Below are 22,042 nucleotides of genomic sequence, written 5' to 3' on the forward strand. Positions count from 1 at the left end.
TGTGCTCACACTGTGGTGACTCTGGTGTGAATGTGTGTGCTCACACCCTCCGTGGTGTCTGGTGTGAACGCGTGTGCTCACACCGTGGTGACTCTGGTGTGAATGTGTGTGCTCACACCCTCCGTGGCGCACATGGACACAAAGGCTGTGCGTGCGGTCGAGGCTGCATGTGTGTGGAGTCCGGCAAGCATGCGGCCTCTCCTTGTTTGTTTTCTCACTGGCTGGGGACAGCCAGCTCCTGTCCTGGGGTCATACGTCTCCCAGCTGTCCTCCCAGGCGCTGCTGCTGTCTGTCCAGGGAGCCTGGGGACTGCAGGAACTGGGGTGCTGGCAGCAGGATGCCCTTGCACTCTGAATGGGGTCTGTCCATGTTCGTTCCCTTCTGAGGGGCCCCTGTCCAGTGAGACTCCTGAACTGCCCATTGCTCCTATCCAGGTGGTGCTCTGGGTCGGCCTTGGCATCCTGGTCATCAGCACGCATACCACCCTGTCTGTGCACGAGGACTCCCCGGTGGACTTGGCAGAGGAGGCCCCTGGTGGCCGGCTCAGAGAGATGGAGAGCGGCGGGAAGGTGGAAGTGGGCCGGCTCTCAGGTGCGATGTCCCGCCCTCACCCCGTGCTCTGAGGCCTTGGGGACTCAGCTTAGGCTCGGGGGCAGCTGAGGCAAGGGAGGTGTGCGGTGTGGGGTACACGAGGTATGCTGGGTGTGCAGGGCACAGGGCATGTGGGGTACAGACTTGGATCTGCCAGTTCTCTGCCCTGGGGAAGGGGTTGAGGCTTCCCTGTGCCCAGAACCCACTAGCTACCTACAGACACCAAGCCTGCATGGCCACAGTTCCAGTGCCCACAGCCCTGGACCCCAGCAGGTGGGAGGCGTGGGCCCTGCCCCACGGGGGTTTGGTCTCGAGCAGGCTTGCTTGGCGCCTGTTCACCTTGACGGAGGCAGCAATTATGCGCTGCCTGTTTGTACCTGTGTGTGCTGTTTCCCAGGCCCTCATGGGGTACCTCTAGCTCACCTCACAACTGCAGCCCCCAAAGTGCTGGGTGGGCACCCCTACCCCCTGCTGCTGTGTCCCGTGGGATCCCCTTACATCTTGGTGTGTAAAGCTGTGAACCCTGGCACGGGCCAGGGTGGGGTCAGGGGAGGCTCCCCTGCAGGCTGTGCAGTTGGGGCACCGGGCAGGGCTCCAGTGGTGTGTGGCAGGGAAAGTGGACATGCAGCTGTGGTGACCACAGTCTGGGCAAGGGGCACAGCCATCTACTACCCTGCCTGTGTGCGGGCTGTCTTCTAGAGAAGTTCCTGACGGGGTGGGTCAGGGAGCGACAGGTCCTTGCTACTGGCCGGGGTGGGCAGCTCCAGTCATTTGAGTGGGTCACCTGGCTCAGCCAGTGTAGCTGTGAGGGCCTGGGATGCCTGCTCTCTGTCTGCTGGTCACTCACTGCCGAGGCACCGCTCCCGTCGGTCAGCGCTATGGGCTTCAGCATCATGGTTGTCTGTGGGCCGGGGGTCAGGGCTGAGGCAGGCTGGTCCTCGTCCTCCTGCGGTTATGGGCTGCCAGGCTCACCAGCTGAGTCCTCGCCAGGCCCTCCACACGCCTGTGCTGGGCATGAGTTCGCTCTGGACCGTAGCCCTGCCCCTGCCCCTGCCCAGCCCCGCCACGCTGAGCCTCATTTGAGGTATGCGGGCCTCGGGGTCAGGGGCTGTGATTTCTCCTGGGCTCCTGTGTCCAGCTTGATGCAGAGAGCACCTTCCCCTCAGAGAGGTGGTTCTAGCAGCCTCGTGGTCACTCTGTGCTGCAGCCATCATGTGTCACTGAGGCCCTGGACACCATGTGTAGTGGCCGGGCAGCCCCCTAATGCCAGAGCGGGGCACTTGGACTGGACAGAGTGCCCACCTATGCAGGTTTTCCCTTGTCCTGGGAGGTTCATTTTCACCACCTGTCCAAGAAGCAGGCAGGATCCCAGATTAACAGCCCTGCTGTCTCCTAAACGGGCTCCCTTCTCTGATGTGTGTGAGCATGAACACGTGTATTACACGAGGGCACAGGAGCACACGCCTAGCACACACGTACATGCACACAGGACATTTGCCTGGCTGTCTTCTGGCCATGGAGGGGCAGTGACAACTGGTGACCACCCGGCTTGCCCTTAGCGCTTTAGAAAGTCTCCCTTCCCGGGCAGCTCTGGTGGTCTAGAGGCAAGAAGCTTCACTGCAATCCCAGAGGTATGTGGTTCGAATCCACTAGATGCTCTGCTGGGGAAGGAGGGACAATCTCCTCCTGTACCAGTCAGATCTGATTTGACAGTACACGCACACAAAAATAATAAAATTTAAAAAAAATAAAAAGAAAGTCAGTCTGTCTCCCTTCCCCATGTGAAGACCAGCAAGTCCATGCTGCCACCTGGTGGGAAGGATGCACAATGACACGTTGCTTTGTGCTACTCTCTCTCTGTGTGAATTGTCCTGATAAAATTCTCAGTCACACACACGCATAGAGATTGTTGTGAATTTTACTAAAACAATTATCAGTAACACAAACACACAAAGATTGGGTGTGGATGTGAATCGTCCTGATACAATTATTAATAAAACACACACACACACACACAAACACACACACACACACACACGACATTGGGTGTGAGTTATCCTGATGCCCTTATCAGTAACCTGGGAAGTGACAGCTGTGCTTATCTGCTAATGATGGAGCCAGGTGACAAGGTGGCTGGGCTCTTCCGCCGGGCTGGGACCCTCGTGGTGGTTGGTGGGCCTCTCCTGTGTGGAAGTTTCAACCCCAAACATGCCTGCAGCCCAGAACCCCCTGGTGGAGGTGGCCGAGGATGCCCGCAGCAAGCCGAAGCAGCCCAGCGTGAAGCATGAGGAGGAGCAGGCCCAGATCAAGGGCCCCGTGGAGGTACCCCTGCCAGGGGATGGCAAGGAGAAGCCAGAGGAGGCGCAGCTCGACCGTCCTGGTCAAGGTGACCGCAGAGCTGGGCACGACGGGTGCAGGGAGCTGGGCCGTGAGCACAGTGGGTGCAGGGCTGGGCACTGTGGGCTTGTGGAGCTGAACTGGCGCAGCGCTGGGCGCAGTGGGAGCGGGGCTGGGCTGCGGGGCTGGGCCATGGGTGTAGTGGGAGTGGGGCTGGGTATTGTGGGCTTGTGGAGCTAACTGGCGCAGTGCTGGGCGCAGTGGGAGCAGGGCTGTGGAACAGTTGATGGTGGCAGTTGAACTGTGTCACCAGGCTGTATGTGTGACCATCACAAGGTGTTCCAGCAGTCCTGTCTTTGCAGGGGTTGCTGTGCCCTTGGGGGAGGCACATCGTCACGAACCCCCCGTCCCACACGACAAAGTGGTGGTCGATGAGGTCCAAGACCAGGAGGCCCCAGAGGAAAGCAAGCACACCTCCAAGCACCTAGGTGGGGAGGCCCTGGAGGCCCGGAAGCCAGACTCCAAAGGACAACGGCTGGAGCCTGAGCAGGACAAGGTCCTGCAGGATGTGGCTGGCCCTCCTGAGGTGCTCCAGAATGTTCCACAGGCCAACGGCCAGCCAGCTGTTCAGCCTGATGGTGAGGGCCTGGGGGCTCAAGACAGGAATGGCCCCCCAGGACCCCCGGCGGCCCTCAAAGAGGAGCTGAAGGCAGCAGGAGGTGGGGAGAGGGCAGCCGATGTGCCACCGCCTGGCCCTGCTGCCGAGGAGCTGGGGAAGGCTCCTGCCCTGCAGGGGGGCCCTGGTGAGTGTCAGCCAAGGGGCCGGGCAGTGGGGGGGTAGCCCCAGGAGTTTCAGATGGTAGATGTTACCGTGTGGGCGTCCCTGTGAGGGACGGATCTTGGGAGTCAGTCAGTGGAGGTGCAGAGAGACCAGGGGGCCTGGAGCTGCTCCCGCGTCTGCCAGCTCAGCTCTCCCTTTCAGGTCAGGTGGGGGCAGAGGCGGGGCAGGAGAGCGGAGTCTGCAGGGCTCCGTGGTCCGTCTGGCTGCCTGAGTGCCACATGCCCTGGGGCCGAGTGGGCAGTGGGCACCTTGGAGGCTGGCTGTGACATGTCTGTTCAAGTGCTGGCACGACGGGTCGGAACTCGGGGGAGGCAGGAGAACGGGGGTCTTGAATGGCACAGGGGCTGCTGCTCCCCTGCTCTGCCCTGTGCTTGGTGGGGACCTTCTATCTGTGGTAAACTGTTCCCTCTGGGCCTCATGCCTGCAGGTGGGAAGGCCGGTCCCCCAGTGGAAGGCCCTGAGCCCCAAGCAGGGCTGCCTGTGGAGGTGCGGGAGCAGAGGCACGCCGACGGACCCGAGGACCATGGGGGCAACAAGCTGGAGGGTGAGGCTGGCCACTCCGTCTTCCTGGGGTGTCTGAGCAGGGCACTCACTGGTCACTGCTGGAGAGAGTCTGAGTGTCCCCCCGGTCCTCCCCCAGTCACCTGTGAGGAGGGTCTGAGTGTACCCATGTCACCTCTGGGGAGTGTCCCTCAGGACAGGGGGCGCCTGAGCACATCACCCCACCAGGCCCTGGGTCAGCTCTGAGCATCACACCTGGCTAGCTCTAAACTCCTTGTCACCCGGGTTGCTGCTCCCTGGGGTCTGTTTCTTGAGGGGTACCCTTCGACAGCTCCTCCCCTTCCCCACCGGCCTGCTGTCCCACACCTCTCTCCCCAGGACTAGTCTCCATCCCCCCTCCTTTAAGAAAACCCTGCGCTCTGTCAGTGCCGCAGCCCTCGCGCCGCTGCCCAGAGGCAGTCATGTGCATAATGTCCCACTCCTGGTATGTAAGGCAGCCTGGTGTCTCAGGGCTCGAGGCCCAGATGGGGCTTGTTTCAGGGACAGTGTCGCCTGCTGACCAGCACTGATCTCTCAGCCTTTGCTGTCCACTTGCACCCCTAGCCTGGGGTGCAGTGCACTTGTCCACACCAGGTTGTGTGCCCCTTACACCCTCTCATGTCTGGAGTTACCACTGGCTCTTAGCTCTCTCCTTGTGCATGTCATGACATTGCACCCCAGTGCACAGGACCTGGGGCCCTGCTGCTACACTGCACCCCGTGCACAGGACCTGGGTCCCTGCTGCTGCACTGCACCCTGGGGCACAGGACCTGGGTCCCTGATGCTGCTTTTCTTGGTGGCCAGCAGCTTATTTGCCAGGTTAGAGCCGGCCTGGCCCCTGGGGTGTGCAGCTGAACACCCTATAGCAGTGCTCTCAATAGTTCCAGAGTGTTCTCCAGGCCCCTGGGCTCCACTTGGTCTTGACTGGGCGGGGCATTTTGTCCGAGTTTTGACATCACAGCCTGTCCGTCCTCTGGGGATATGAGTAGAGGCTGCCAGGCTTCCACTGCCCACAGGCAGCAGGTTTCTGGCAGCTGAGCCTTTGGACCTGCCTTTTAGGGAAACCCCGCGGGAGTTGGTGACATCCATCCCTGGGTCTAAAGGACTTGGGCTTTCTGTTTCCATGGAATTCTCCTCCCAGAAGAGGACCCTGTGGCCCAAGGACAGCCAGTCCTAGCATGCCCAGCTCAGCAGAACCCCGATGAGAGCCCACAGCCTCTGCTTTGGGCCTGGGCCTTCCGACTGGTTTGAAGCAGTTAAGTCATGGCTGCTGCGGCAAACTTGTTAACAGACCCGAACTTGTAAAATATGGGCGAACAGGGAGAATTAGAGGTTGAAGCCCCAGGTAAGAGACTTGGAAGGGGCCTGAGTCCATAGATTGGTTTCTGGCCAGAGCCGTGGAGAGCACCTCACAGCCGAGAGATCGCCCAGTGCGAGGTGGCCACCGTGGTTCTGACTGCCACTTACACCATCTGCTACTCTGCACACCACCCTTGTTTTCTAAGAGGGGACGTTTTCGCAGTGTGTCCACTGTAACTTTTCCCCTTCCAGTATTGTTCCAGTGTCCCCACATTTTACAACCTCAAGTCCATTCCACTTTTACTCCATCACCCATGACTGACAGGAAGAACCACTTCAAAGCCCTGCTGCACTCACATAAGGGCTGGAAGCAGAGTCGAGGGGCCCAGGACACATACACACATCCTGTCTCAGATTTCACCCTGGCTGTATTCAGTTCCTGCAGTCTGTTGTCTACCCCTGTCTGACGATGACTTTTTTTCTCTCTGAGAAAGAGCCTTTTCCTGTTTCGTAATCTGCCTTTCTTCTCTATGGCTTTCAACGGGACTGCACAGCTGAAATTAAAAAGATAGTGGCAGGTATGAACCCAGGACAGCCTCAAGGCGGATGGGGGTTGGTGGAGAGATTGCCTGGGCACAGAGGAGCCACTGTGGCCCCCACGAGGCCCCCAGCCCTCACAAGCCCACCCTCTTTATCTGGTCATCCTTAGCTGGGCTGCACAGGCTGTGACTGCCTCATGCCGGGGGTGGGATGGGAGCATCCATGCTTGTAGAAGCTTCTAGACTCAGAAGGGTGTTGTGCTTCAGACACACCAGCAGGGCAGGGCACTGAGCTCCCAGCTGTGAGTGCAGCCAGTGGACGTGTTTGCACGCCCTACCCTCGGGCCTGACTAGTCCTTGAAGGCCCTGGACTCTGGTCGCCGGGAGAGGCCCGGAGGGTCCTGCCCTGAGGCCCACTCTGTGGCAGCCTAGCGGGCAGCGGCATCAAGCATGTGGGTCTCTGGGCTTCATCCTCTGGCTGTGGTCTGCAGTACCAGGGTGAGCACGCTGGAGGCCAGCAGCCGAGACCCAGGGAGTAGGACCAAGCGCCTCTGCCACCTGCTTTGTTCTGGCCATCAGGTGTCCTTAGTTAGCCTTGTTGGGCGCCTCGTGGTTGCTGGCCAGAGGTGCAAGCCAGTGGCTGTCAGTTACAGTATGGGGAGGAGGGCCACATGCCCAGGGGCCTGGCAGGGGGATGCCCGTCTCAGTGCTGGGTAGCTGCTAGTTTTGAGCCTGACAATCCCATACCCTGAAACTCTCTGATTTAAACCAGAGACACTGGGCAGGGTGCTGGAGTCAGCTGCCCAGCAGGAATGTCCCCTCTCCGCCTTGTGTCTGGAGACGAGGGTGGCCGAGGCGCCGCAGAACAGACAGCCCTACCTCGCACGGTCCCGCGTCTCCACCTTGAGCACTGTCGGTACTCTTCAAGTTTCAAGCCCGCCAGTGCACAGTGGTCCCTGAGCAGCCCTGCTGCCCACGTGGCCATGTGCAGCTTTGCCACTCAGCCTGCACGTGCATCAGAGCCGTGGTGCGCAGCGGGCGCACAGCCTCCGTCTACCCCGAGGGGAGAGCCACCGGGGTGGGGAGCCCCAGGTGGGGGACCTGCCCACACCTCCACCTTCCACAGACGCCGGCCGCGCGGAGCTGCTGGACCACGCGGTGCTGCTGCAGGTGATCCAGGAGCAGCAGGCGCAGCAGAAGCGGCTGCTGGAGCAGCAGGAGAAGCTACTGGCCGTGATCGAGGAGCAGCACAAGGAGATCCATCAGCAGCGGCAGGAGGACGAGGAGGAGCGGCCCAGGCCTGGTGCGGGGCGGGGTCTGGCGGGCACGCAGGGGCGGCTTGGCAGGGGCAGGGACACTGGGGTGGAGTCTGGAGTAGGGGTCAGGCACAGCTCAGAGATAGGGACAGGGCTGGGCCTGGGAGGTGGGAGGATGCTGGGTGGAGCCACCTGGAGACCGGATTGTAGGTAGTGGAATCAGAAGCTGCGCACAGCTGACCCTCTAGCGGGTGGGTGTTCAGAGGCAGTAAACGATGTAGGAGGAGACTGCTCATACTTCTGCAGAGCAGCAGGTGGATTTGAACCGTGTACCTTTGGGGTTGTCGCAGCTTAGTCCTAGGCCCTCAGAGCGCCCTGAATGTAGGTGTAGAGTCCACTAATCTACCTGGCAGCCATACTGAAGCCCAGACTCACCTGCAGGAGACACCCAGGCTGAGCTGGTGGAGAAGGAAGCCAGGGAGCTAGTCCAGGAGTCGAAGGCCCAGCCCATGGGCATTGCACCTGAAGACCACCAGGCCTCCTTGCAAGAACGTGGGCTGCAGGCCGCGACGGAGCCCCAGGGCGCTGTGGGCCGAGCCATCGCGGGCCCTCCTGCTGGGCGAGTGGACGGGGAGCCCCGGGCAGCCCAGGCCAGTGCAAGGGAAGGCCTACGCGAGCAGGAGCCGTTGCCCAGGGGCGGGTCCCAAGAGCCCCCTGGACAAGGTCGGGGAGCCCTTGGAGGAGGCTCTCAAGGACTGAAACCAGCGGAGGGGGCAGCCCCCCAAGCTGACGGAGTGGAGGTCCGGCAGGGGAGTCGAGACCTCGGGCTTGCAGCCAGCCTGGCCCACCAGCGCGAAGGAGGGGCCGGCCCACAGGCCCCGGTCGTGCCTGAGCACCAGGCCGCCTCTGATGGGAGACAGGGCCAGGTGTTGGTCCAGGGGCATCGCCCAGACGCCGGCAGGGAGGTGCTGCTTGGAGAGGCAGCAGGGCATGTCAACAAGCAGGAGGGAGAGCTGGGACCCAGGGCAGTTGCCCCAGATGCCCAGAAGCTGGACAACGCCAAGCACAACCATGACCTGAAGGTGCAGGCAGGCTCTGACCTGCGGCGGCGGCGGCGGGGTCTCGCCTCCGACCAGGGTCAGGATGACATCCTCCTCAGCCCCCACCCTCTGCTGGGACAGGGGGCCAATGACCTGCGTGGCGCCCTGGAGGCCCAGCTGCACCTGGCAGCGCAGGGGGCAGTGCAGGTGGTGCTGAGCCGGCAGGTGAAGCAGGTGCAGGTGGCCTTAGAGGAGGGGTGAGCGCCCTCTGGGGGCAGGGCCTGAGACTGGCCTCTGCTTTCAAACCCCACGTGGTCTCCAGTCTGCAGTTCCTGCTGGAGACCTTGTCCCCAGACTGGTCTCTGCCATACTGTTGGCCAGCCCTCCTAACTCTGTGGCCTTAACTAGAAGATTCCTCCAATGCTCTGGGGACAGCTTGGTCTTCCTGTCCCAAAGAGGGCCATCTCGTCCTGAGTTCCACTGGGACCTGTTTACCCGGACTCGGGGCAACCCCGCTCAAGGCAAATGGCTGTGTGTCATACAGTCGGTGCCTCACCCCCATGAACGTGACCCCAGGTCGTTCTCAGCCACTGAACACGTCACCACTTTCCTCACAATCCCATCATGTGTCCTCTGAACAGGGTCCACCTTCTCCAGTAAGCACTGCCCCAGCCCCTCGGAACAGTGTCCTGGGCCTGCCACCTCTCTGGCTGTCCTGTGTGTTTCCAGGTGAAAATTATCCATGTATTTTTAGTGAATAAAAGCAGCATTGGTAGCCAACATCAAGACGACCACCAAAAAAAAAAAAAAAATAATAAAAAGGTCCTGTTTCTGCTGGTGACGTCTCAGCAAGGTCTTTACTAGGCCACTTTCGGGGAGAGGGAACTGAAGCAAGGGAGGGTCCTATGGGAGAGGCTGGGGGTCACCTTTCTGTCAGAGGTGGCACAGAACCTCCCCTATCACAGCTGCCCTGCGTGCAGGAGATTGTTTTCACACACGTGCTCGTTGGGACCCTGGGTGTGCGCCCACTCCATCCTCACAGGGATCACATACCCCAAACCTTAAATCTTTTTACCTAAAATATGTCCACTGACTCCAGTGTCCCCTCATCGTAGCTCGGTCTCCTCTGCAGAGACCTGGTTTTGAGATGAGGCCACTGCAGTTCAGGAACGTCAAATTCAGCAAAGGCCGCCTCCACCTTTAGTAATAAACCATCTCAACCTCAAGGATGTTGAGTCCACGCCAAGCCCATGTTCACTGGGTCAACAGAGCAGCTAGTGGCTCTGAACCACTGACCTTCAGGAACAGCCCAGCGTGTACACACTATTCCAGTGGGGCTCGACTTTTGTCCTGCTTAAGAATAACCCCAGCTGCTTCTGCCCGATGGCATGATCCCCACCAGACCCCTCTGCACAACCACTAGCCCCAGTTCCTGTTACCCAAGGGGTAGAAAGAGCAAGGACAGTGTGGTGACTGAATCTGCAGCATCCACAAAACCTACTCCCACGGGGTGACATCCCCCATACTCCCCTAGTCCTACTAATTCAAGCACTAGTCCCACCGCTTCGAGTCTGACATCCACTGCAGTAGCTACACAGACCTCACAGAAACGTGATTATGGGGTTTATCAGGGGAGTTAACAGGTTACAACTCAGGTTGCAGCAGGATACGATTTCTTGGTCAGGACAGCTTCTAAAATATGCCCACAGGTCCTTCAGCCTTGCGGCTTTAGGCCAGTATTACAAAGCTCTCTTAGCTCTGCCAATAAGGACGCCTCCCAGCCAGTCCCTCGTGAGCTTGGGCGAAGGCCCCCGGCTCTGGCTCCCCGGGCAGCAGCCCCAGGTCAGCTCTTTCTCCAGTTCTCTCTTGCTGCTCACCTGGAGGCCCTGGGCTGACCGGCACAGGAACCTCTGGCCTTGAAGGATGTATGCTGCACTCTCTACTTCTTTCGTGCTGGTACTGAGATTCCTAAATTCTGGCCACTGAATGGATCCGCTCAATTTAAACCTGATGGAATGGCTAACCTAGCCAATCCCACTGATAGAGTGACCCCATCCTCTGCAGGTTCCTGACCAGCCGTGTGGCAGCCGAGGGCAGTGACCTAGGAAAGCCATTTTGAATACGAGAACACTACGGCACGAGTGGGCGTTCATTCTGGGTTGATTCCCAGCCTGTCCCAGCCCCGCCTGACTCATGGAACCTCTTTCATCAGAAAGCCCCACTGCCCGGCCTCTTGATGAAGTTAGCACAGTGCTGCTGGCCCGGAGCACGCTGTTGCCGCCGGTGGGTAGATCCAAGGGAACTGAACACTGGGACACAGACTGCTGCTGTTGGAGGCTGCCCAGAAGCCTCCAGCAATCAGGGCTTCAAGGGGTCAGTTACAAAATAGAGTTCAGGGGTAGGCCAGTAAGGGCCTGGAACCTAAGAGCTGGACTCACAGCCTGCCGTCTCCCAACTCCTCACTGGGCCCCGTCAGGGGAGTGCTCTGACGTAGGCCGCTGCACAGGACTCAGTGACTGCTGTGGGAGGGGACAGGGCCGGCCACGCTGAGGGGCAGGGCTCAGAGAGTAGGGGTCCTTGTGCTTCACCCACATTTCTTTCTTTTTTTTTTTTTTTAAAAAAATTTATTTTAGTATTTTTTGTGTGTGAGTGTACCATCAAATGAGATCTGACTGGTACAGGAGGAGACTGTTCCTCCTTCTCCAGCAGAGCATCTGGTGGATTTGAACCGTGCACCTCTGTTATTGCAGTGCAGCTTCTTGCCACTAAGCCACCAGAGCTCGCCATCCACTTGCATTTCTAAGATGGAAATGAGCACCTGGGCCCTGGAGTGGCTGGGAGGGTGCGGAAGCTTCCCCTACAGCTCCCAGGTAGTGCACAGCACGGCCACGTTTGCCAGGCTCACCTTAATTCCCGAGGGCACGGCCATGCCCGAGGGCTCTGACCACGGTCGCAGTGGACAGGCTGCTGTCAGTCACTGCTGTGTCTGGGCCTCACGGTGTCACTGAGCTGCTTCCCCAGCCCGCCCCCTGCGCTCAGCGAGATGAGCCGTGTCCATCCTTGCTTTCAGGTCAAATACATTTTATTTGCAATGATGTCTGTGTACAGCAGGCAAATTCATCCTGTCTGTCCCAGATGTTCCCTGCGGGGAACCGAGGAGCCCCTGCTCCTTCCAGCCCTGGGGGGCTGCCATGGCGGGCACCGGCCGGCTCGGTGCTGATGGACCCCACACGGCACCTGCTGCTGGGGCGCCGCCCTCCTAGCAGCCCCCCTTCGCGCTCCTCCTGGCCTGAAAAAAAAGGGCATTTTCTCAGAAAAGGGTGTTTCCAGATTAGATGAGGCTCTGTAAGAAAACTGAACCACAGGGCCACGCAGTGGACACTGTCAGGGTCTGCACAGGGCGCGCCCGCAGCACCAAGCCACCCCACAAAGCTGTTCGACCTTGGGGTCACCCCTTCTCGGACACACGGAGCGACAGCCTCCAGGGTCGCCAGAGTCCGGGATCAGCGGGGCTCAAAGGCAGGGTGAGCGCGAGGGGTGGCCAGCTCCCGGCCGGGCCTCGTCCTCCCGCCGGGCCGCGTCCTCCCGGCCTCGTCCTCCCGGCGGCTCGGGCACCCACACCGCCCGTTCGGGCCGCCGGCGCCCACCTACCGCGGCAGCGAAGCAGCTCCGCAGGGCCTCGAACTCCTGGGCGCAGAGGTCCTTCCGCAGGCGGCCGCCCGGGGCAGTGGAGGCCTGCACGCACCTGCCGTAGGCCGCGGCCTGCAGAGGGGACGGGCGCGGGCCACGGTGTCCCTCCAGCCCCCGACCCGGCCCGCCGCTCCCCGCGTGCCCCCCTGCGCCCCCGCCCCGCCGTCCTCGCCGGCACTGCGGGTCCTGGGCCCCGTCCTGCTGCTCTCCGTCCGGTACGGCCCTAACTGCACTGGACTCGCGCCCTCGCCCTCCGTCCCGCGCGCCCCACCCCGCTCGCGGCTCCTCACCTCGGCCCCGCAGGCCGCCAGGCGCTCGGGGAAGGCGCGGAGGCGGCCCCGCACGCGACCCCACACCGTCCCGTTCACCGACATGCGGCGCGAGCCCGGGCGGCCCTGGGCGCTGCCATCTTGGGCCCGCGCGCTTCCGGCGCCTGCGACCCTCTCGCTTCCGTCCTGGCTTCTCCAGTCCCGCCCTCCCCGGAACCGCTTCCGGCGCCTCGGGTCTTGTGATTGGCTAAAGTCCTTGTTTGTCATTACTCTGGGACTTTGGATTGGCTTATGCTTTGTTTACCTTCCAGTAGCGCGCGATTGGCCAACCGTGCCCGCCCCGCACGGTGATTGGACCGGCGTCGGCCTGGCGGAAGCAGCGAGACTCGGAGGTGCCAGGCGTCATGGCCGCAGCAGAGCCGCCGCTCCGGGACCGGCTGAGATTCTTGCATCGGGTGAGTGAGCGGGGGTCCTGCTCCCCGCTTCAAGCACAGCCACGGCCCTCCGCCGGGCGTGGCCATTGCCTTCCCTCCGTGCGTCCAGCCTGCCCCGGGGTCGACGCGTCCCCCAGCCTCCGGGCCCGGATCACCCTCTAGGTCTCGTTGGGTCTGGAGCATCCGAGCCCCGGACAGCGCCCTCGGAAGCCTGTCCAGGCCTCGCCCTCCGTCCTCGCCCCGGTGTCCAGCCTCCCAGTCCCCCTACTCGGTTCCTTTCCGCGCCCCCTCCAGTGCCTGGCCCCCCGTCCCTTGGCCCCAGTCTCCTCCGCTCAGCCTCTCAACTGTGCCCCCATCGAGGGTCCGCGTCCTCTGAAGTCTGGGACCCCCCCTCCCCTATCAGGTAGGCAGGGCCCTTGTCCTGAGGACCTTAGTGGGCAGAGCAGGAGCTGCAGGACATACCGGGTCCGTGTGTCCCTTGTATTCTTACTCGTGTTTTGTGCCCTGGGGCCGGGACCCAGTCTAGAGAGAGAGAAATGCGGGCGGTGCACACCTGATTCGTCCCGGGTCCTGTACCTGGGAGCCCACCTGGTGGACCCTCCACTCCCACCGCGTGTGTGGGCTTGTGGTGTGGTCCATGTGGACTTCCTCCTCCTTCCAGGTCAGGTAGGTTAGTCCAGCAGGGTAGCAGTGCCGGGCACCTTGTCGTGGGTCGCCTCAGGACACGGCAGTCCACGTCCTCACCACTCCTAGCCGCCCAACCCCACCTGCCTGTAGGCTCCCTGGTTTAGGTGCTGTAGTGACATCTGTGGTTTCCTATGAACAAGCACCTCTGTGCTTGAAGACCAAAAAGGAAAGTCCTGGGAGCGTTTGTACAAAGTCCCAGTGTTCTAAGCCCCGAGGCTTCGGTCTGCCACGTGGACTGGCTCCCGGTGTACTGGTGCCTGGTGTCAGTGGGTACACACACCCACATGTCTTTTCCAGAAGTGGAGCCATTGGGCCCCAGAAAGCTGGGAGTCGGGTCAGGGACCTGGCTTGTGTCTGCTGCCCCTACAACAGACGGTGCCATGAGGGCCTGGTGTTTCTAGGTGGGGACTGCTGGCTGCACCTCTCTCCACCCTGGATAACCACAGCCAGCTTACCTGCACCCTCTGTGGCTCCCTGGGGACCGTGTCTGCACCCCAGTCCAGCCCTGGAGCCGGTGTTGAGAGCCCCGAGCACTGGACAGCTCGGCCTGGGCATAGGCTCTGGTTCCCTCTTGTATGTGCTCTTCTCGGTCAGGTTCTTTGCTTTCCAGCTCCCCATCCTTCTGAAAGGCACGTCGGACGACGACATTCCGTGTCCTGGTTACCTGTTTGAAGAGATTGCCAGTATCCTTGCTCATAGGACCAAGAGGGGTGTGGTCCTGAGGTTACTGGTTCTGTAGCCACCCCAGGCTGGTCAGGAGGGGCTGCAGCCTTGTGGTCAGGAGTGGGTGGGGACAGCTGTGACCTTGTGGTGATGGTGTCCTCAGAACACATGAAGGGCAGCCTAACGCCCTGGGAGAGGTCACCTCATACCTCTGCTGCCCTTCCCTAACCTGTGCGCCCAGACATCTCCCACGAGTCCCTGGGGAGCAGCCAGTGCCTGGTGGAGTACCTCCTGCTGCGTCTACGGAGCAGCTCCGGCCACGTGAAGCTCAAGGTGCTGTGGGGCGGTGTGGGGGTGGCAGGGCATGCTGACCACTGACCGCGGTGGGAGATAGGGCTGCTGTGGCCCTTGGCCTCACGGTGTGCGGCCCTCCCCCTCGCCGTATGACCCTCCCCCTCGCCATGTGAACCCTCAGGTTCTGAAGATCCTGCTCTACCTGTGTAGCCATGGCTCCTCGTCCTTCATCCTCATCCTCAAGCGCAACTCTGCCTTCATCCAGGAGGCCACAGGTGCGGCCCTGACACAGCCAGCCCCAGGGTCCACGCGGGCAGCCGCAGGCCCAGGCTGAGGGGTGTGCTGCCCTGGGCCCATCGCTTGCCTCAGTGCAGCCCCTTCTGTCCGCAGTCTTCTCCGGGCCGCCTGATCCGCTCCACGGAAACAGCTTGTATCAGAAGGTGCGGCTGGCAGCTCAGGTGAGTCCCCCAGGTGACCCCACCCAGAGCCCCATTGCCAGCTGGGCAGCTGCAGAGCCAGAAGAATGGGCAGCCCCAAGGCCTCTGCATTCCTTCTAGGACTTGGGAAGTGCCCTGTTCTCAGACACCGAATCACCGTTGCCTGTACCCCGGGCCTGCAGGCCACTGGCCCCTGCCGGTGAGTGAGGTGCCCCTTGGGGTGGCTCAGAGCATTTTCTCCCACTCCACCTTCCTGGGCTCTGCGTCCTGGCTGGGGGCAGGCTGAGCACTGACCCTTGGCCCTCCCCCCAGGCATGGGCTCCCAGCCCCGACCCCATAGTGGTCTCCAGGGCTTTGGCTACAGCCAGGAGAGAGGCCACAAAGGTGAGTGCAAGATGGGACAGAACGGGTCCCCTGTGTCCTCTAGGGTGCCATGCAGAGGCCAGAGGATGGCCAGCTCCTGCTCTCCAGGCACGCTGGCCTGCCTTGTCCCCTCTGTCCACCTGGGCATGGCCTGCTGGGTTGTACAGCTGGCTCCTTCTTTTCCCCTCTTCTCCCGGCACAGGCTCTGCGGGTGAAGCCTTCCTCTCCACCATCCAGAAGGCTGCAGAGGTGGTGGCAAACGCCATGCGTCCTGGGCAGGAGCAAGCTGGTGCCCAGAGGCCTGAGTTGGGGGTCAGCACCTACCAGCCGGCTGTGACACCCTCAGCCAACCACGACCACCCTCCTCCTGAGAAGCAGCTCCCTGGCCTCAGTGCTGGAGCCCGAGGTACTTGGGTGCCTCGTTGGGGGCTGGCTGTCCCCTTCTGTGGCCCCAGGATCAAGGGGGCTTCCTGCAGCATGGGATGAGACACGTCCCTACCTCTGGGGACTGGGCACTGGGCGGGGGAGACCTGTTTACATCCAACCTTCTGCCCCTTCCAGCCGTGAGACACCAGCCAGGACAGCCCGGCGGCGGCTGGGAAGAACCAGACAGCAGTCCCAGCTCAGGGTCTTCTCAGAACGGTGGCCAGAGCAGGGCCTCTGACTGCAGCAGTGGCTGTGTTGGTGATGGGCACTCGGGGGCCAGCCAGGAGCCCGGGGAGTTGGCTGAGAGGTGAGGGGTGTGGTCTTGTTGAGGGGCAGCCCCTGCCTGGACCCATCCTTACTGTAGGGGCTCCTTGGCAGATGGTCAGCTCAGTCATGGACTGTGGGTGGGGGCTGCTTTTAGCCTTGTCTCCTTGTCTCTTTTTTTCCTCTGGACACCCCTGTTTCGGTCTTTCTCCACTGTTGTGGGAGGGATCTGCAGCGTAGCAGGGATCATGTCCTCCTGGACCCCTCCCGACCCACCTGTCCATCCAGCCGTCTGTCCTGCAGGGTCGAGTCCATGGCTCTCAGTGACTGCCGGCAGGAGGCCAGCCTCGTGAGAGCTGTGACGCGGGGACCCCGTGCTTTCCTGAGCCGAGAGGAGGCCCAGCGCTTTCTCAAGGAGTGAGTGGACCGTGGTCCGTCCCCGTAAGGGAGGGAGGGGATACCCCCAGCTCCCGCACCCTGGCTGGTCCCCAGTGCAGCACGGTCACCCGTGGCTGACCCCTGGCCCAACTGTCGCTCTGCATAGGTGCGGGCGGCTCAACTGTGAGGTGGTGCTGGAGCTGCTGACCCACCAGCTGGACGGGACCCCGGAGTGCGAGCAGATGGTGAGGGCCTCATGGGAGGGGGCGTGTTTGTGTGCGTGTGTCTGCACGTGTGGGAACATGTGTGCATGCACCAGCGGGGGGGTGTGTGAACATGTGCACACGTGCACGCACCTGTGTGGCTGTGTGAACGTTCTGTATGTGTGCATATCTGGGGGTGTGAATGTGTGGTACGCGTGCATGCACACGTGTGCGTGTGTACATGCTAACATGGGGTGTGAACGTGGCTGTGTGACTGCATGCACATGTCTGAACGTGTGGGGTGTGAACGCGAGTGAGCACGTGTGTGAACGTGTCTGTACATGTGTGTGCACGTGTGGGGTATACATGTGCACACATGTTTGACCATGTCTGTACATGCACACATGTGGGGTGAACGTGAGTGAGCACGTGTGTGAACGTGTCTGTACATGTGTGTGCACGTGTGGGGTATACATGTGCACACATGTTTGACCATGTCTATACATGCACACATGTGGGGTGAACGTGAGTGAGCACGTGTGTGAACGTGTCTGTACATGTGTGTGCACGTGTGGGGTATACATGTGCACACATGTTTGACCATGTCTATACATGCACACATGTGGGGTGAACGTGAGTGAGCACGTGTGTGTACGTGTGTGCGTACTTAGGCAGTTGACGTGTCAGCAGCGTTCTGTGTGTAAGGCTGACTCTGAGTCACGTCTGTCCGTGTGTCGGACACCTGCACGTGGTCTGTCACACTCTGAGGGACTCCGCTGGCGCAGCACGACCGGGCCAGAACCACCCGCTGTCCACGCACAGCGCCTGGGTCCTGTCTCAGAGCTGGTGGGAGTTACCGTGCTGGGCCCCACACATGTGAAAGTGACACACTCAACAGGCTGATTCTGAGCAGAATTCCACAGTCAGGTGCCTGTGACCTGGCGGCGGCCCTGAACTGAGGGGTGTGTGCATGTGGGTCCACAGGGCTTGGCCTGCCAGCATTCACACGCGTGGCTGCATGTGTGGGCATGTGTTCATGTGTGTACATGCTCGTCTGCTCACACACGTGTTTGCTCATGGGTATACACATGTGTGAGAACGTGTGTGTTTATAGGCGTATGAGTGTAAGAACACGTGTGTGGTGGGATATACACGTGTATGAACACGTGCTGTGGGTATACGCATGTATATGACAATACGTGTGTGCTCGTGGGGGTGTGTGTGTGAGAACGCTTGTGCGTGTGCATCTGTGACTGTGAGGTTTGTGTGTAGAGCAGGGGCAGAGGCCAGCAGCCCCCATGCTGACTTCCTGCTACCCGGGGGGTGGTCATGGAGGCCAAGGTGGGGGCAGGTGGAGTGTGTGATCCAGTCTGCCCCCTCTGCCCACAGAGAGCCCTGTGTGCCCTGTCTGCCCTGGGCAGTGCTGACCTCCTGTCCCAAGAGCATATGCTCCTCCTGGCCCGGCCACGGCTCCAGGCACTCGGTACAGGCAGCCCTGGGCCCGTGGCCAGCAAGGCCACCAAGGTGAGCAGCTGTGGGGTACCATTCCTCCCATCAGCCTCTGCGGGGACTGGGCATGGTAGGCTTGGGCATCAAGGGACACACTCTGGTGTGCTGACCGTGAAAAGGAGGACACGTATGGTATCCACAGCTGGCTTGGCTTCTACGGGTGGACCATGGCTAGAACTGGTGCCCTTTGATCTGGACAGTCTGTGGGGAGGGCTCTGGGGGGGACACAGCTCCCCCCGAGGTTCCCCGAGGAGCATAGGGACCCTCCCCAGCCTCCCCATCTCGTCCTTCAGATTCTCAGACACTTTGAAGCTTCCTGCCGGCCCCAGCCCCCACCCTGGGGACTCCCAGCCGAGCCAGGCCCCGCTGTGCCCCAGGACGCCCGAGCCTGCACCCACGACCTGCTGACTGACACAGCCCCCTTCTCAGGCAGCCAGCTGCCCGTACAGACTCTGAGTCCATCCCTGCTTCATCCTGCGGGCACTGCTCCCCCAGGGCACACATGTCAAGGTCAGGAGAGCACTTGTGAGGCCGAGAAGGGCCTGGCAGGTTCTCAGGGGTTAGGGCCCAGGTCAGACACCCTGGACAGAGGCCCAGAGTCCGTCGCTGGCCCCAAACACTGTCCATGGACCCCTGCAGTCAGCAACAAGTCCTTGTTTGAGGGCATGGATCTGGTGGTCCCCCTCTGCCCAGTGAAGGCCAGGCCTTCGGCTGAGAAGCCCCTCGTACCCTGCCTGGCTTCCACAGCCCCACGGACGCCGCTGCCAGAGGGGGCAGCCGATGGACCTCCCACCTCAGAGCTGTCAGCTTTTGCATTCTTGAATGCTTAACCACTGTCTGCCCTGACCTCTGCCCCTGGGGCTCCCAGGGCACCCAGCTTCAGGCACAGCCAGTGTGTACAGAGGTGTGAGCTCCTCTGGTCACTGCCCATCACCCTCCGGCTGGCCCTCCCCTTAGTGCCTCAGGTGGGGGTGGCCCCCACAGGGCAAGTGCAGCTCTGAGCAGGACGGACGCACCACTAGGAAGGGCTCAGTGGGCCCCATGCACATGGGACTGGTGTGGAGAGGACTGGCGTGGAGAGGCGATCAGCTGCTTCCCGCGCCCCCGGCTCGTCCTGGTGCCCTGCTGGGACTCTCCGTGACTCCAGGTCAGACTGAGCAGAGCAGGGACAGGCCCCTCTGACAGTGCCCCTCAGTCCCCACGGCCAGCGCTCCTGCCCAGCTTGCTGGCAGCTGCTGCACGTGAGGCAGGCCTCACCCGTACAGGAGAGGGGGCCCCAGAGTCCTCGGCCCCACCCCGACCCAGGGCCTGTGGCTCGGGAGTGCCTCCATGTGGGGGGCTCTCGAGGAGGCCAGAGGACCAGCTCAGCTTCAGGTGATAGGAAGACAAGACCTCAGCTCTGCCTCTGTGTCCCCTGCTTGATGTGAAGTCCTGCATGGTGGGGACAGGGAGCAGTCCTCAGAAAGTCACCTCTGCAGTCTTTCTTTGGAGAAGCTGTTCCAGAAGCTTCACTGGTTTTGAGCTGAGAACAAGGGAGGCCGTCGGCAGCCCGGAACCCCCACCTTCCTTTCCGTCAGCCGTGGGGTGGGTTCTGTGTGTCTGTGGCCCAGACACGTGGCCGTCTCCGTTGCCTTGGCCGTGACTGCTCTGCAGCCTCCAGGGTGTGGGCTGAGGCAGGCATCCAGCCCGTCTGTGAGGCCTTGGGGATCACACTTTCTAAATAAACACTGTGGTTTACACAGAGCTGGAACTGTTTTCTCTCTTCCTGGACCCCAGAGAAGTGAAAACACGTTCACATACAAGCCTGCTGGCAAATGTTCACAGCAGCTTTGTTGATAGTTGTCCCCAGCTGAAAGTCTCCTCCCTACCCTTCCACTGGCAGAGATCAACCGTAGTGTCCACATGGGGGAACCCTGGAAACTCACAGCCATACGGGCCTGCAGCTGGCCAGGCAGAAGAGTTGGACACAGGCCACGCAGGATGTGATTCCATCTAAAAAGACCAAATGCTTGCATTTACAGTGGGGTGAACAGACCAGGGGCTGCAGGTATGGTACCAGGGGCAGCATGTCCACCTGCTGGTGCCTGCCCAGCCATGCATGTTGGCCACTCACCAGGAACCGTGAATGTGTCACTCCCTCCATTGGGTCAGTTCAGTTGAGTCACTGGAATGAGTAAGGACAGCATGGAGATGCCCAACTCTGACCCCTGCCACCTCCACAGAGGGCCACTGTCCCCATCAACAACATCCAAGTACAAAACCACCTGGAAGGTCACACATGGGTCCACGTTACTGCACGCACTTCTGATTCCAACATCGATCTTACTGCTTGTCCTGCTGTGTGCCATCGGCCACACCTCGTAGTAACCTTGTGCACAAGTGCTGACCCCTGCTACCCTGAGCCAGTCTCAGTGTCTGACCCCAGGCGTTGTGCCCGTCCATCTCATGCAGGGTCTCCCTCTCCTGCACTGTCCCTCAGCCCTTCCAGGCATGATGTCCTCCAAGAACTGGTCCCTCCCGGCAACGTGCCCAAAGGATGTGAGACGGAGTCACAAAATCCTTGCCTCCAAGGAGCGGCTCGCTTTCAGCCTCTCCAAGACTATTCAAGCGACTGGACAGCACTTAGTAATGGCAACAAGAAGACATACCTGTTAGTTCTCTTGGCGGTTCATAGTGTGTTGAGTACTCCAGCACCACAAAGGCATCAATTCTTCTGTCATCTTTGATCATGTCCAACTCTGAATATTGCACTACAACGCTGAGAGGCCAAAGCAAAGGGAAGAAATCAAGAAGTTAAGGAGCTGAACAGAAGATTTCAAAGGGTGGGGTGGAAGGATAAAGCAAAATATTACAATGAAACGTGAAAAGACCTCCAGAGTGCTGAAGAGCAAGATTACTAAGCTCTCTTGGGCCTAGTAAGTATGGTGTCTGCTCCCCTGGTCCTCCTGCAAGCTTGGGTGAAGCCCTCTGCCTCTGGTTCTGTGGGACAGCTGTCCAAGGTCAGTTCTGTCTCACACTGGGTCTCTAGTTCTTTGCAGTGGCTGCTGCAGCTCCTGGTCCAGGCCCCAGTCAGAGTGGTGCAGGAATCTTTGGCCCTAAAGGACACATGCTGCATTTTCTGCTGACGCTTTGCTGCTGGTGGAATTCCCAAATTTCTGCCAAAGAATCCACCCAATTTAATAGGAATACAAACCAATCCCCTTGTGGATAGACTAACACACCCTATTTGCATGAACATACCCATCCATGTGCCAAAGTCAAACTCCATGGCTTGGAAGGTCATCTGAAACACCACAGTGACCCTCAGGCAGGCTCCCGAGGAGACTCTGAGGAGGCGATGGCCCGTCTTTCTCTATCAGAGTCACTGCTGGATTTGAATTGCTGGGGATGTACAGCTCTCTGGCTAGCACCACAACCATTCACGGACTCGCTGTGCGCCCGCCCACTGGAGCTTTAGATGGACGTAACTACCAGAGAGCGTGCTCTGACTCCACAGCAACCCGTGCACAGCAGAATGACCAGCCGCCCAGCCTGGCACCGTCCTCACAGCTGTGCCTGTGCTGGGGCCCACGGCTGCAGCCACAGCGTCAATCCACGTGGTCGGGAGTCTTCATCCCTGAGCCTGCTTTTCCAAGCATGCCGTCCTCCAGGGGCTGGCCGCTCCTGACCTGCCTGGTGCTGGCAAAACGGAGTTTTCAGTTCACAGTTTGGATTGCCACCACATGGCTGGAGGGCAGTACGCAAACCAGGGGCGTAAAGGGCTCATGATGCCTTTCTCCAGGGCCTGGCCTCTTGACAGCATGGCCAAAGCCTCAGAGGCAATCTCAGCGTCCGAGCCTCTATGGCCAGTTTGCTGTTTTGTTTTCTTTCAGTGCTTTCCCACTGAGCGCCTCATGTTCCGGCACCGTGTCAGACAGTGTTGTGCTACTGTTCCTGATTCAATTGAGGGAAGCCGAATATCAAATTTAATAATAGTAGACCA

The 22,042-nt window shown here is 60.5% G+C and overlaps 3 protein-coding genes across 3 annotated transcripts in view; 2 read left to right on the forward strand and 1 right to left on the reverse strand.

Moving 5' to 3' along the window:
* SLC38A10 (solute carrier family 38, member 10) overlaps window positions 1-8,704 on the forward strand; it is a 31,664-nt gene extending 22,960 nt beyond the window's left edge. The window contains exons 11-16 of the mRNA XM_006886322.1: window positions 435-591; window positions 2,810-2,977; window positions 3,291-3,731; window positions 4,197-4,313; window positions 7,274-7,450; window positions 7,845-8,704. Of these exons, the coding sequence (XP_006886384.1) occupies window positions 435-591; window positions 2,810-2,977; window positions 3,291-3,731; window positions 4,197-4,313; window positions 7,274-7,450; window positions 7,845-8,704 (1,920 nt within the window). The remainder of the gene's footprint in view (window positions 1-434; window positions 592-2,809; window positions 2,978-3,290; window positions 3,732-4,196; window positions 4,314-7,273; window positions 7,451-7,844) is intronic.
* A 2,998-nt stretch (window positions 8,705-11,702) lies between these two features.
* LOC102858864 (chromosome unknown open reading frame, human C17orf89) lies at window positions 11,703-12,507 on the reverse strand. The gene is made up of 3 exons (XM_006886156.1): window positions 12,424-12,507; window positions 12,095-12,205; window positions 11,703-11,732 (listed from the first exon to the last, which is right to left on the reverse strand). The coding sequence occupies exons 1-3, from the start codon at window positions 12,505-12,507 to the stop codon at window positions 11,703-11,705; spliced, it is 225 nt and encodes a 74-aa protein (XP_006886218.1).
* Window positions 12,506-18,890, forward strand: ENTHD2 (ENTH domain containing 2). Its single transcript, XM_006886323.1, has 14 exons — window positions 12,506-12,547; window positions 12,717-12,857; window positions 14,134-14,206; window positions 14,428-14,519; window positions 14,662-14,755; window positions 14,871-14,938; window positions 15,038-15,116; window positions 15,230-15,301; window positions 15,483-15,686; window positions 15,842-16,013; window positions 16,274-16,387; window positions 16,515-16,593; window positions 17,941-18,075; window positions 18,354-18,890. The coding sequence occupies exons 1-14, from the start codon at window positions 12,506-12,508 to the stop codon at window positions 18,888-18,890; spliced, it is 1,902 nt and encodes a 633-aa protein (XP_006886385.1).
* Window positions 18,891-22,042: the final 3,152 nt, after the last annotated feature.

This window comes from Elephantulus edwardii, unplaced genomic scaffold (genome assembly GCF_000299155.1).
Source record: "Elephantulus edwardii isolate Elephantulus edwardi_28Jun2011 unplaced genomic scaffold, EleEdw1.0 scaffold00048, whole genome shotgun sequence".
Lineage (NCBI taxonomy): Eukaryota > Metazoa > Chordata > Mammalia > Macroscelidea > Macroscelididae > Elephantulus > Elephantulus edwardii.

What these genes read in the sequence shown, in the direction of transcription:
- ENTHD2 (XM_006886323.1), top strand. Translation starts at nt 12,506, where the DNA reads ATGCGGCGCGAGCCCGGGCGGCCCTGGGCGCTGCCATCTTGG. An exon ending in CCCGGGGAGTTGGCTGAGAG is followed by an intron (nt 16,014 to 16,273) that starts GTGAGGGGTGTG and finishes TCTGTCCTGCAG; the next exon opens with GGTCGAGTCCATGGCTCTCA. An exon ending in CCCCGGAGTGCGAGCAGATG is followed by an intron (nt 16,594 to 17,940) that starts GTGAGGGCCTCA and finishes CTCTGCCCACAG; the next exon opens with AGAGCCCTGTGTGCCCTGTC.
- LOC102858864 (XM_006886156.1), bottom strand. Translation starts at nt 12,507, where the DNA reads ATGTCGGTGAACGGGACGGTGTGGGGTCGCGTGCGGGGCCGCCTCCGC. An exon ending in TGGCGGCCTGCGGGGCCGAG is followed by an intron (nt 12,206 to 12,423) that starts GTGAGGAGCCGC and finishes TCCCCTCTGCAG; the next exon opens with GCCGCGGCCTACGGCAGGTG. An exon ending in GGAGCTGCTTCGCTGCCGCG is followed by an intron (nt 11,733 to 12,094) that starts GTAGGTGGGCGC and finishes CTTTTTTTTCAG; the next exon opens with GCCAGGAGGAGCGCGAAGGG.